This window comes from Prionailurus bengalensis, chromosome C2 (genome assembly GCF_016509475.1).
Source record: "Prionailurus bengalensis isolate Pbe53 chromosome C2, Fcat_Pben_1.1_paternal_pri, whole genome shotgun sequence".
Classification (NCBI taxonomy): Eukaryota; Metazoa; Chordata; class Mammalia; order Carnivora; family Felidae; genus Prionailurus; species Prionailurus bengalensis.
The window spans coordinates 114,053,573-114,067,926 of NC_057350.1; the positions used below are offsets into that span (position 1 = coordinate 114,053,573).

Genomic DNA, 14,354 nt, shown 5'->3' on the forward strand with positions numbered 1-14,354 from the left:
CACCCCATACCCATCTCCTTAACAAGTGCCCTCTTCAGGATGTACAGCCCTGAAAAGTTCCATCCTAAGCCCGCTTCTCCATCTCTGCACACTCAACAGGTAATCACAGCCATGACTTGAAATATCTACACACATAACACACCCAAATCCGTAATTCCAGCTTCAGCTACTATACATTTCAACCTGGAATCCCAAGAGTTCTCTCAAACTGAAAACATTCAGAAATGCTCTCATTCTCTCCACCCCCACCTTCACCACCCTTGGAAAAAAAATAAACAAGTTCTTTTGTTTCCTGTGGCATGATGGCTTCGGGACTACCATCGATCGACTTACCCAACTGTGTGAGCCAGTGGACTCCAGGTTCAAGTCCTCTGTGGTTCCCAAGAACTTCCCAACTACCCATCCACGTGAGGCCTAATCTCCTTCATATCTTTCAACACAACATATTGTAAGAGACTGAATGGAGAACTAGATTTGAGAGTCTAGACATTAAAGAGATTTGCAAAAACGTAAAACAATGCCACAGTAACAAGTTACTGTTCATAAAAAACATTTTAACAAGATGCTGGTTTATTATTGCAGTTAAATGGATATATATTTTTTAAATTTTTCAGTTTTAATTTCTAATAAAGTAAATTTCAAGTATATCCTACATAAACAAAAGCCCTATGGGATTCTCAATGTTTAAGATTATAAAGGGACCCTAAGATCAGAAAGTGTGGGAACCACTAATCTAAGCTAAAAATGCTGGTATATTCTTGTACTCCTCTCTTTTACCTCACACATCCACTTTATCAATTCTGCCACCCAAATAATCTCTTAAATCCTCTCCTCCTTCTTCTCAAGCCCTGTTGGCCAAAAAAACAGACCCCTAAAGGATACCCACATCAAATCCCGGAACCTGTAAATGTTATCTTATTTTGGAAAAGGGTCTTTACAGATGTAATTATGTTAAAGATCTTGAGATGAGATCATCCAGGATTACCCAGGTAGGCCCTGAATGCAGCAACGAGTGTCCATATAAGGCACACCCAACGAAGAGACACACACTGAAAAGGCCACGTGAAGCTGGAAGCGGAAATCAGACTGAGATGTCCACAAAGAAGCCAAGAACACTGGGGCCAAGAGAGACTAGAAGAGGAAAGGGAGGATCTTCCCCTAGAGCCTCCAGAGGGAGCGCAACCCCACCAACACTCCCTTTGGACTCGTGGCCTCCAAAGCTGCGAGAGAATACATTTCCATTATTTTAAGCCACCTGGTCTGTGGAAACTTGTTATGGAAGCTGCAAGAAAATAATACATCCACCCCCTGACACGGAATGTCAGTGACCACCTGGCTACTCAGTCTTGTTGCCTCAATAAGACCCTCAGAGCCACTGTCCCCTCAAACTGCAAACATTAGTCATCTCAGTCTCATCCGTTTAACTTCACACCCTGGAACGGCACCTCACCACCCCCGCTATAATATCCAAACGCCTTAACACAGCAAAGGCCCCCGTAACTTGATCTCACCTTTCTCTCCCACTCCAACCCAGCTTCCCCCAACATATCCCACACCACACCTCAGGCCCAAAGCCCACAGCCCATCCCACATTCCTTCTGGCCTTTTGCACAAGCTGCTCCCTCTACCCCAAAATTAATTTTCTTCCACATCCTCAGCCCCATCCACTCCTACACATCCTTCAAGTCCCAGACTCAAAAATCTCCTATAGTAGGTCCCATCAAAAAAAAAAAAAAAAAAAAGAGTCACTCCCACCTGTTTCCACAGGACTTTGTACATTCCTCTCAAAGAGTATCTGAAACATTGTATTCCTGAGTTACAGGTCTATCACTTCCTGTAGACCAGGGTTTCTCAGCCTTGGAACTACTGACATTTAAGGCCAGATAATCCTTGGTGGGGGCAAAGTATTAGAGAAGGTCACAAACAATCCTGGCTTCTACCTACTAGATGTCAGTAGCAGCATGTATATATATGCACTTGACCACACAGAGTTATAACAACCCAAAATTCTGCAGATACTACCAATTTCCCCTAGGGGAAAGGGGAATCACTCTCAAATGAAAACCACTACCCTATACTGAAGTCTTTGGGGGTCCAGGACCAATGCTCCTACCATTTGTTTATTGTCCCATTTACTCATAGAAAAAAAGTTTGAGTCCTAGGTAGGGGCCAGGTGCTGTGTTCAAAGCCGGGGACATAGGAAAGAAGTTTTAGGCCCTACCCTCCAGGCTGGCAAAGGGCCTACAAAGTGCTCAATAATAATGGCTCAATTTGTTTGGCATGCATATATATACAGCAACGCTTCCCTCAAAACATGGAAAATAAAACCGAGAGGGTGAAATTCTCCTCAAGGCCACAGCAGGTCATAACTAAGGGGGATCCATTTATATAGAACACAAGTGTGCTCCCTGGAAGCAGGCAACTGGTACACCTGTCTATATCTCTAAGAGAGCTTACCCAGAAATAAGAGTATCTCAGCCAAGAACACGCAGAGCCCATCAATGCCAATGCCAGAGCCATCTACACCAGAGGCCATAGATACGCTGGGAAACTTCCACCAAAAAACAGAGTGTCTGAACTTTCAGAGTATTCTTCTCTCTGCCCAGAGACCCCAGTAAACATTCTGGCAAGCTCTAAGATCAAATGGTGAACTAAACAGTCCCCAGCTCTCACAGAGATACTAGGTGCCCCCAAATGCAGAGTAATTTTCATTGCCAGGACAACGTGAGGGTGTTTACCAGAAGCGAAGACTGTGTACCTAAGGGAGGCCAAGAAAAGTTGCAAGAACAAATCAGGGCACACAAGTGCTTGGCCCAGATCTGCCTTAACAAGTCACTTTAACCTCCCTGGGACTCAATTTCCTTTTCTATTAAATGAGAGCAACCCATCTCTAAGTTCCCTTCTAGCTCTAAACATGTTTCCCCCCAAAATGCTATAGATCCATAGAATCTTTCCCTCCAAACAAGAGGTCAGGGCTCTTCCTTCTGCCTAAACACTTTCTGACACAGATGGAAATAAATGAAGAAGCCATTTCCACTTCCTCTAAGCTTCTGATAGGCATGGGGCAAAACTTACTGCCTAACAGACAAGACACAGGCGCTCTCTGTCCCTTGCTATATATACCCATTAAGCCAGAGAGTAGGAGACTTTGGGGATGAGCATTCTCTGGAGAGAGAGAAAATAAATAATAAACAAACAAAAGGAAGGGCTCACACTGTAATTATTCCAGGTGCCAATATATAAATGAAAACTACCATGACAACATGAGAATGCTTTTAGCTGCAGCAAATTGACAACTGGTCCATAATGGCTTGATTGATTACTTAACAAGTCCAGGGAGAGGTGGTCCTCAAGTCAGTTCAGTAGCTTCACAATTTCATAAAGCCACTCAACTGCCTCCTCATGTGTTGGCTTTTCATTCCTAGGCTTGTTGCCTCATGGTCACAAGACAGATGCCCTAGCTCCAACAATCATACCCTTTAATTACTTTCCCAAAGACAGAAAACTAAGGAGCTATCGGAGCATTAAGAGAGGTCAGCTCCTCCTGTGCCTACACTTTTTTCAGTGAGAAAAAAATTCTTCTCCAGAAGTCCTAAGGTAGATTTCCATTAACTCTCTTTAGCCAAAATTAAGTCATATGCTCACTCCAAGCTGCAAGACAGGTTAGGTAAGTAAATGAGGGTCTGGCTTTGAAAAAAAATTTGTAGGTAGCAGATAAGGGAATCCCAGGATGAGAATAATCATCAAGTAGTCAACAAAGTGCCAAGTACAAACACACCCAAATAGTATGCTGATAAATGTTTAACAACTACCTTTAAAAAATGGAGAGGTGGGAGGGGTGCCTGGGTGCTCAGTTGGTTAAATGTCCAACTTTGGCTAAGGCCAATCTCAAGATTCTGAGTTCAAGCCCCGCATCTGGCTCTGTGCCAACAGCGGAGATCCTGGAGCCTGCTTCGGATTCTCTCTGCCCCTCCCCCGCTTGTGTGAGCACACGCGTACACGCTCTCTCTCTCAAAGAATAACATTAAAGAAACAAAACAAAAAAAAAAAAAAACCCTAACTTGTAACATTTGCCCATTTCCTTGGTGTAAATACTCCCATTATGCCAGAGTTCAAGTTACCAATATATGAACCAGCTAATCAAAGTCCTAACATTTTAATCATCAGTTGGTACGTGCCTGTTCCAGTACACCACACTGAATTTATACCTCAACAGTTGGTAACAATTTAAGTTTATGATGCTCCTTCACATTTTTTTAAGGTTAATTTTTGAGAGACAGCACAAGCATAAGAGGGGCAGAGACAGTGCGGGGGGACGGAGGATCTGAAGTGGGCTCTGCAGGGACAGCTGAGAGCCTGATGTGGGCTCAAACTCATGTACTTTGTGAGATGACCTGAGCCGAAGTTGGATGCTCAACCAACTGTGCCACCCAGGTGCCCCATGCTCCCTCACATTTAAAACAATGTACATGTACATGAGGGGTGCCTGGGTGGCTCAGTCAGTTTAGCGTCCCAATCTTGAATTGGGCTCAGGTCATGATCTCATGGTTTGTGAGATGGAGCCCTGAGTCCGGCTGTGCAATGACAGCATGGGACCTGCTTGGGATTCACTCTCTCTCTCTCCTCGCATCTCTCTCTCAATAAACAAACTTCAAAAAAAAAAAAAAAATAGGAGCGTCTAGGTGGCTCAGTAGGTTAAGCATCCTACTTTGCTCAGGTCATGATCTTGTGGTTCATGAGTTCAAGTCCTGTCCCGGGCTCTGTGCTGTCAGTTCAGAGTCTGGAGCCTGCTTCAGATTCTGTGTCTCCCTCTTTCTCTGCCCCTCCTTTGCTCACGCTCTGTCTTGCTCGCTCTCTTAAAAAGAAACAAACATTTTTTTAAAAGTTTTAAATAAAAAATGAATTAATAAAACAATCTAGATGATTAGGGATTCTCCCCAACTCATAGGTGAGGAAAATGACACAGCAATCCAAATCACACAGTTCAAGTGGTGGACAGAGCTGGAATGCTCACGCAAACAGCCCTAACCCCAACCTCACCACACTTTTGGTGACATCAGATGTGTACATATATAAATCTACACCCTCCCAGACCCCTCTGCCTATGCATCAGCTGAAGGAGTTCTATCTTAGTTTGGAACCAACAACAAAGACCCACTCTTGTAACCCCAACCAAAGTTACCTAATTACTAAGTCATTTCCTCCAATGACAACAGCAGTACACATTTATCTTTATAGTTTGGAATAAATATTAGTACAAAAAGAAAATAATCACCTCTAATCCCATCCTTGAGAGATAACAACTGTTTGCCCGTGGGTGATAATCCTTCTATATTATGTAGACATAAATTTTTAGGTAGAAATCATGCTATTTTGTAATATAATGACATTTTTCTTTATTATGTAAATTTCCCAAAACACAGAAAGAGAATAATATAATGAACTTTCTTCTCACCATCGCCAGCTTCAGACATTATCTAAAGACAATTAGAGGGGCGCCTGGGTGGCGCAGTCGGTTAGGCGTCCGACTTCAGTCAGGTCACGATCTCGCGGTCCGTGAGTTCGAGCCCCGCGTCAGGCTCTGGGCTGATGGCTCGGAGCCTGGAGCCTGTTTCCGATTCTGTGTCTCCCTCTCTCTCTGGCCCTCCCCCGTTCATGCTCTGTCTCTCTCTGTCCCCCAAAAAATAAATAAACGTTGAAAAAAAAAATTTTTTTTTAAATAAAGACAATTAGAAGTCAAGTGTTTTCATGTTCCCTTCTCAGGGAGGAATGTGTAGGAGGTAGACACTTCCCTCCACACTGCCCTTGGACTTCTTCCCTCCACGTGGCTTTCCCCACTCACACCCTGAGGTCAGCTTTTCCCCAGGCTAAGTCAACTAGCTCCTTTCACCGCTACTCAGAGAACGCTGCTAAGGAGAACTTTAATCGTGTTCATTATTACAGACCCCTCCAACTTCTCTACTTCCTTCCTAGTCTGTCAAGAAGCCTCACAAGTGGGATTCAGAACTTCATTAAGGGAGAAGTGCAGAAGAAATACATCACAATTCTTGGTAGTTTCCACTTCCACTTACTCCCTCCTCTGCTTCTGCTTTGTTTTCATGTGTATATGCACACACCTACAAAAGGCACCTGCTCAACTACAATCCTAGGACTCTGTTCATCCTCATCCTCTCCTACCTAGTGCCCACCCAACACAGTTTGCCTTCCAGACCTCACTTTGTGGTCCTTGAACTTCACATGTCATCACCACAGTCACCAGCCTAAGTGAAAAACCCGACAGGCTAACAACAGACAGTGGCTGCACCAGAAATTAATGGTTTTACATGAGTCCCTAAAGAGCCCAGTTTAGAGTCCAGGCCCACAGTCAAACATAAAACTCCGCTGCCCCGAACAAGGTCAAAGAACATCCTCATGGACAAAGCAAGACCTGCTCCCCTATGCCCCAGTTTAGCCAAGTGCACACAGGAGGGGGCTGTGGATACTTCAAGGGCAAGGCAAGGCATTCCACTCTGCTATAAACCGTGTACAGCAGATAGGAAACAAGCCTATGCTGGAAACCATGGTCATTAGAACAGAACTTTGGGGTAGAGGAGGGTAGTGGCTAAACTCATTCTCACTATTTTCTATCAAAAGGTATTAATACTTCAAGTGGTATATTTGTCTAAAGATTCTAAGACATGAAATAGTGGGAAGCAGGTAGTAAATGAGGGGGTCTGGTTTACAACATTTTCTACAGATAAACACACAAACTAAAGCAACTGTTCTCAAACAATATACTTAGGAATCACCTGGAAAGCTTGTTTAAAATGCAAATTCCTCAGCTTCCTTCCCAGAAATTCTGACTCAGCAAGTCTTAGGTGGGGCATTTTATCTGCATGTTTAACAAGCATCTTTGACGATTCTGCTGCAGGTGTTAGCAGACACTGAGAAATGACAGCCACATGGGTTCCTACTCTTTGGCCACAAAGTTTGGGTAGCAAAACTTCTGTAAGTAGCAGGAAGCAGCAGGGCCTCTGGCCCAGTGTTTCCTACACTGATTCTGGCCTAAGAGTCTCATGAGACCAGAGTTAAACATACAGATATTCCTCCCAGAACACTGGTATTCAGGGAGGTCTATGATGGGGCCATGCAGGCAGCCAATTAATCTCAGGAGGAAGCTTTTCCCCTAACCTTCTCTTATGGTCCCCCAGGCAACTGGTCAACCTGTCCTCTCTTCCTAGGCAACTTCATCAACATCCTCCCTCTCATAGATTATAAAGAAACACATTTTCACCTCCCCTCACCCCCACCTCCCCAGCTGTCTTTACAATAACCATTTAATGTGTTTTAAGAGTTTTACATGCTAACAAGCAAGCAGGGTTTGCCAAAATAAAACAAGCATTGGGGCAGTTAGATGTTATAAATACAACTGCTTGTTAAGAGTTCTTTCTGGGGCGCCTGGGTGGCTCAGTCAGTTAAGCGTCCGACTTCGGCTCAAGTCATGATCTCACGGTCCATGAGCTCGAGCCCCGCGTCAGGCTCTGTGCTGACAGCTCGGAGTCTCAAGCCTGCTTCAGATTCTGTGTCTCCCTCCCTCTCTCTCTCTGCCCCTCCCCTGTTCATGCTCTGTCTCTCTCTGTCTCAAAAATAAATAAACGTTAAAAAAAAAAAATTCCTTCTGCATTTTATTAATTTCTGTAAGAACTATTTACTAAGCACCTAGTCTAATGCCAGGCACTATGCAGCTCAAAACTGTAAACATCACAGACAAGACTCCACTCTCATGCAGTCTACTTCTCATGTGGAAGGCCATGGAGAAAATCAGCAACCATTTCAGACAGTAACCAGCACTGCAAAACCTATTAACACGAGATAATGGGCTAACAAGGATGAGCAAAGATGGGTTACAAGGAGGGAGTCTCTAAGAGCCAAATGACAGGAAACACGATTGCAGGGGTAGTCAGGGACAGGAACATAGACACAAAAGACTTGAGCCTGTTGGAAGGAGAGAGCCCACCCATGTGGTCCCACTGCACGGCCAAGGGGAGAATGAGCAAGTCAGGAAGGGGTGACTCAAAGCCTAGAGGCCAGATCTCAAAGGGCAGGGTCTTATGGATATTATAAATACACTGGAAGTCCTGGGATCCTTTAAAAAGGGAGAGGTAATCCCAATAGTAGTGGCCTGAACTGTGCACTATGTGCCAGACATGGTTCAAATCTCATTTTATCTTTCCAACAACCCCATGTAGTAGGAACAAACATGAAACCCATTCCACAAATGAGACTGGAGTCAAAAAGGTAGTAAGTGACGAGGCCAGAACTCAAAGCCAGGTGGTTTAGCTACCGGCAGTGGTTGCAGAAGTGAGCAAGGACCAGATGGTAGGGCCTTGAAGGCCTAGGTCAGGAGTCTGTGTTTTATTCCAAGCGTAATGGAAAGCCATTGGAGGGGGACTGAGACTTCCTGACTTGTCTTTGATGTACGAAAGGACACGACTTCTGAGAAAAGCCCACCAGACCCCGGCTGAGCCGGCTGCTAAACCAAACTCCCGAAACGTTAGCCATACCAGATGCCTAGTCCTGCCCTACCTGCATCAGGCAGAACTCTTTAGCCTCTGCAGAAGTGGATGTCATCGCTCTGGGTCAGGGTCCAGAGCGGGGACTGGACCAGCAGCCATCAGAGCACCAGGCATCTTGTTGAGCCCTGGCTCAGAACTACAGGATCGGAAAAACCCAGCCATCAGTTTGTAACAAGCCCCTACAGGTGATCAGGAGAGGTCAAGTTTGAGAACAGCTGTTCTGGGCTATCCACATGCAGACACCACCCACCACCCACCTTCGTTAACTCCCTGCTCCTTCCCCAAGTTTTACTGTACTTGTCCTTGGGCAGTCTCTGCACTGCACACCAGACCGTTCCCACCGCACCCCAATCTCCCCTGCCGAGGGGGGGGGGGGCACTCTATGGGTCTTCATGCCTGGAAATCTCACGACTGACCCAAACTGTTTTTCTCACTAATTTGACTTCCTGAAAACACTATTCAGCTGTTTCGGCCTCTTCCACCCCAGGGTAAACTCCTCTTCCTTCCTACTTCTAAGAGGGTTTAATTTAGCTTTCAGCCTTGTCACCCCCAAGGTTAGGAGTCAAGGATAATTTCTCCGTTAAACTAGACTGTCCCTAACACCCCTCAATCACCAGATTTCCTCTTTTTATTCATTCATTCCCACTTTCATTCATACATTCCAAGAATGCATGCCCTCAGGATCCGAGGATCCTACACTAGGTGCCAGGTACTTTAGTGATGCTTAAAACAGCCCTCATCCGTGCCCTCAAGAAATTGACCCTTTAGTGGGGAATGGCAGCATACAAATAAATGCAAAATTACAAACTACATGCTTATACCAAAAAGGCCTCTGAGAAGGTCACTGGGCTGAGACCTGAAAGATGAAGAAGAGGCAGACTCTGACCGTATTTGGGTGTCAAATCTATGCCGGACTCTAGTCTAAATTCTTTACGTGCCATTACCCATGTCATCTTCCAACAGCACTATGGAGTAGACAGCATATTCGCATCCCCACTCTACAAGAGGGGATATTGAGGCATGGGGAGAATATGGAGTCTGTAAATAGCAGAGCCAGGTTTCAAACCCAGCCAGACGGGCTCCAGAGCCTACCCTCCTAACCACAGGCTAAAGTGAGAAGAGCAGGAAGGGGGGGGGGGGGTGGTTAGGAATGGATGGGCAGACAAGTGTCCAGGCAGACCGATCACCATGTGTATGAGCCCAGGAGCAGAGAAAAGTCAGCCTGAAGCAGAAAAGAAGTCGAGCATATTAGTGAAACTCGGGAGCAGATGGATTGGAAATATATTTGGAAACTGGACCAGACAAGATGTCCTGATAGATGAGTTATGGAGGATAAGGAAGAAGGGGAAATCAAGGATGACTCTCAGTTTTCCGATTCTGTCTCAAGGCTTGAGGACAATCGGTTTCCAAAAGACAAAGTACTATAACACAACACAGAATAAAGTCCTGTGGAGTGCTGATGCACAGGCAAGCTCTCAATCAAGCAGGTTAAAGCCTCCAGCTCTCCCCACCCGACCCTCCTTCTCCTTAGGGGACCTTCATTCAAGGGTTCCATCCTATCTCCCAGGAGCTGTTCTCCAGAACACTACCACCACTCGTTAACAATAATAAAAAGTTACAGCTATAGTAATGAGAATAGCTTCCACCAGGAGGAGGGTTTTTCTCACACAAATGTAGCCAGGGTTTTGAAGGTTTTCTGAATAGAACAATTATACTAATTTACAAATGAGAAGTTATGCAACTTGCCCAAGGCCACACAACTGCAAAGAGGCTGAACCGGAACCCAAATCCAGGTCTGCCCAAGTTGGAAGCCCATACTTCCTTCATTAAATCAGCACTTCCCACAGCGTGACACACATATCTCTGATGAAACACAGCAACGGTCTTAAATGCAGAGATAAACTTTTAGAAGTTTCAATAGTCATAAGGCTTGTTTTATTATGTACAATCATCTATTGAATACCCAGCAAATAAAAATTTAATGTCTACATATAACAATTTGATTACAAATTTTGCATTATATATGTATATGCGAATCCATGGCTTCATGCGTATTGCTGCCTAGAAAACAAAAAAGTTTCTTAAAAATTAACTTAAAGAAAATATTAGAATAAAAGTACAGGTGATACAGGGATAGGGTAAAAATCTTGAGTCAGTACATAAGTAACTGCAGCCTATGAAGCACTGTTCACCACACCACCACGCAAGAACAGCCAAGCACCTGTTCCATATTGTACTCAAATTTGGCTACAGTCACATGTAACTCTGACTCTGTTCCAGAGAGATGAAATATTGGCTGTCTTGGGGGAAAGGGAGTAATATCAGAACCACACAATTTAGCATAAATCATTAACACAGTATCAGTCTTGACACAAGACTGGTTTGGTGGTCCAAATCCTCTGCTTCTCTATCATACACCTTGATTAAGTCAGGCAAACCTTCTTGGGCCTCAGTTTCACTTTGTCAAAAGGAAGTTACATAAAATAGACTCTAAGGTCACTTCCAGTTTTAGAATGCCATAAAATGTTGTAAAATCCTAAAATCCAAAATTTAATTTTTTCCAGAATCACAGGGCCCCAATCCTAAATGAGCACTGACCTGAGGAATAAACACTTAACACGCCCACGTGGCATCCCAGACGACCAGGCCTTAACTAGAGAGATGCTATTAATTACGCTGCCTTCTGGAAAATGTGGCAAGACATTAATTACAAGATGAGAAAGATCAGCCAATCAGTATTCCTGTCCCCACCAAAACTTTAAAAATTTCCTGGCACTGATCTTTTTTTAAGTTACTAATTTTCATCACAGTTGGCTCTTAATGTCTGTTACTTGTAGTCCTTAACACTTAACTTTATTCCGGGTGGGAGTAGCCCCCAGGGAGAACAGGGAGCGGAAGAATCGGCCAGATCTCATCAAACCATCCTTAGTGTTAAGCCTCAACTGAGAACCACCTGTAAAACCTTCCCAGCTTCAAACTGATTTACTCCAAGGATTCTCAAACATACTTAATGTGCTTATGCCTCTAAAAGGAATTGCCACTCCTTATTTTTCAGAAACATTAACAGAAGTTTAACCAGAGCAAGCATTCTTCCTTTATTACTGAAATAGATACATTTATCAAAAAGGAAGTCTTAAGGACCCCTCCTCGCCTTCTTTACAAAGCTGCTTCTGTGATGTCAGTGGGCCTCCAAACTTTTAATAAAGAGTTTTCAGATTCCCAGAAAGAAGTTCTGCAATGTGCTCACTTCGTTTTTAGCCGAAGAAAACAGAGGATGGGGTGGGCTGCAGCTGGCAAAGTCAGAAAGCACAGCTGGGTAGCAGGTGATCTTTAAAAAGAAAAAAGAAAAAAAAAAAGGCAAATCCCTGGGCAAATTGTGTAGCCAAGGGTGATCATTATAACCGGAGAGTTGTTACATAATTACTTATTAACTACTGACAAACACATAAATGGTTATAAAACGTCATGGTTACTCTAGACATTGAAGCTACTGTACCTAAGGCAAGAGTCAAGGTTTCTCCAATTGCGTTCAAATAAATAAGAAATCCCCGGGACATATTTCCCTTCCAAGGTAACCCGTCTGCTTTTACGTATACAAAACAGCCTCCAGCAATTAAACCAATCGCCTCTAGGGACGAAAATCAGGTTCCCCTTGATATTGATTTTTTAAAGGGAAAAGAGGATACAGAAAGAAGTACGTTCAAAGAGCTAAATATTTATCACCTCGATAAATATGACTTCCACTCCCAAGTGGAAAATTTGAACAGAAAAGGTCTCCCCCTCACGCCGCCCCCCCCCCACCGTCCCTGCTCAGCTGGCGCAAAACGTTAAGACCTGTGTCGGATGCGCTGCATTCCAACATTTTTCAAAAAGTTTACGCGGATTTACCGAAGCAGCGGGGAGAAAAATAAAGCAGGCAGAAGCGGGGGAGAGCAAGCAAGAGGGTTTCGGCAAGGAGGAACCCGGTGAAGCACCCAGCGGCGCCGTGCAAGGCCCGGTAACCGGGAAGCGACCCGGCACCCGGAGAGCGAGCGCCCCAGTGGAGCGCAGCGGCTGACAGCCGCTGGGTCTCCGCCGCCCGGGGTCCCCCCAGCCCCTCAGCCCGGCCCCCGCCGCCCGGCCCCCCTCCCCAGCCCTCCCCCCGCCGCGCCGGCGATGCCCGCTGGGCCAACTTGGCCCCGGGTCAGCGCTGCGGAGCACGGCCCCAGTTGCGGGGGAGGCCGCCGGCGCCCTTACCTCCTTCTGCTTGGGGTCCTGCGGGTAGACGTCGGGCGGCCCGAGCCGGGGGCGTTTCAGCGGTCTCTGCTCATAGCTGAGAAGCCCGAAGGCGGCCATGATCTCTCATGTTAACCGGCGAAATGAATGAGAGTTGGAGCTGGAGCAGCCGCCTCTGAGCACCAGGGAGCAGCACTTTGCAGACAGACTCCCTCTCTCCCCCTCCTCGCTCGCTCGCTGTGGCGCTGCAGGCAGGAATAAAGCAGGTTGGATGCTGCCGCTGCCCGGCACGCAGACACGCACTGATGGGGGCAGTCTTCGGCGGGCACCCGGCTGCGCTTCAGCCCCGGGACGCACTGCTCCGGTGGCGGCGGCGGAGCGGCTGGAGGTCCGCCCGGGTCTCCCGCGGCGCCTGCCTCCCGCCGCCCCCCCCCACCCTGTCCCCAGGGGGAGGAGCAGCTGATGGGAACGTGTGACTTTTTTCACCAATGGACCCAAACCCACCCCAGCCGGACAAGGGGTGGGAGGTGGGGGAAGGGCACGGGGGAAAAAAAAAAAAAAAAAACTTTTCCTGGCGCCCAGGCGGGTGGCTCGAGTGCTCGCCCAACGTGAGGGTGGCCCTCCAGCCCCGGGAAGAGACTGCGGAGAAGCCCGCCCCCGCCCCTCTTCCACGGCAGGGATCCTTCCCGCGCCGCTACGCGCCCCGCAGACCCCACCACCTGGGCGCGGACCCGGCCGGGGCGGGGGGAGAGAGGCCTGGAGGGTTGGGGGAGGCAGGGATGCGGACTGGGGTAAGCGGCCGGTGCCTCCTAGACGCCTGCCGGGCTCCGGTGGCGCATCCGAGGCTCTGGTCCCCTCGGCGGCTCCGGGCAGACGCCGAGGCGCGCTGCTGGCGGTCGCGGCGGCTGGAGGGGGCCGTGCTCACGGTGGCGCGGGGCCGATTTAACCCTTTGCTGCCCCTCTAGGGGCTGGGGAAAAGGGGGAAGGAGGGAGGGCTGTGAGCGCCGACGGGGGCAGCCAGCCCGCGGGCGTCTCGGGCTCCTCCAGCCCGCCGCGACCCCCCGGCCGCAGCTCCTCCTCCCACCCACCCCACCCCCAACAGTTTACCTGTTGGTCCCCGGCTAGTGGGCAGGGGCCGGCGGCGGCGGCGGCACTCCGGCGGCCACAGCCTCCATGATTCGGGCTGGGATGGGGGGACTGGACTGGTTTTTATTTGTGAGGTATCAGTCTCGTCCTGGCGAGCTCCGGGGACGCCGCGAAGTTTGCCACTGTCTGGGGGCGGCGGGCGACGCCGGCTCGCCGCCGCCGGCGTTCTCGCCCCCACGGCCCGGGAGCGCGAGCTTCCGAGTTGGCGGACGGCGGCGCGGCGGCCGCACTGAGCATGCCCAGCTCGGCGGCCGGACCGCGGAGGAGTTGGCTGCGAGCGCGCTCCGATCCGCCTCTCCGGGTTTTCGCAGCCGCAGAGCGCGCAGCCCGCGGGCCCCGGAGCCGGGGTTGGTCCTGGGGTGAAACTGGGCTAGGGAGGGGGTGCCCGCAGGACCCCTCTCCCGGCCGTGGGCCGCGCGGTCCGCCACGACCTCTCCC

The 14,354-nt window shown here is 47.9% G+C and overlaps 1 protein-coding gene across 6 annotated transcripts in view; it reads right to left on the reverse strand.

Moving 5' to 3' along the window:
• The window catches only part of MED12L (mediator complex subunit 12L), a 338,137-nt gene extending 324,068 nt beyond the window's left edge, over positions 1-14,069 (reverse strand). The window contains exons 1-2 of one of the 6 annotated variants that reach the window (XM_043595115.1): positions 13,878-14,069; positions 12,792-13,015 (exon numbers count right to left, since the gene is read on the reverse strand). In XM_043595115.1, the coding sequence (XP_043451050.1) occupies positions 12,792-12,890 (99 nt within the window). In that variant the 5' untranslated portion in view covers positions 12,891-13,015; positions 13,878-14,069. Of the gene's footprint in view, positions 1-12,791; positions 13,185-13,877 lie in introns of those variants that run through there. The other 5 variants (XM_043595118.1, XM_043595117.1, XM_043595120.1 and 2 more) reach the window with 5 other exon arrangements.
• Between the last annotated feature and the right edge of the window lie 285 nt (positions 14,070-14,354).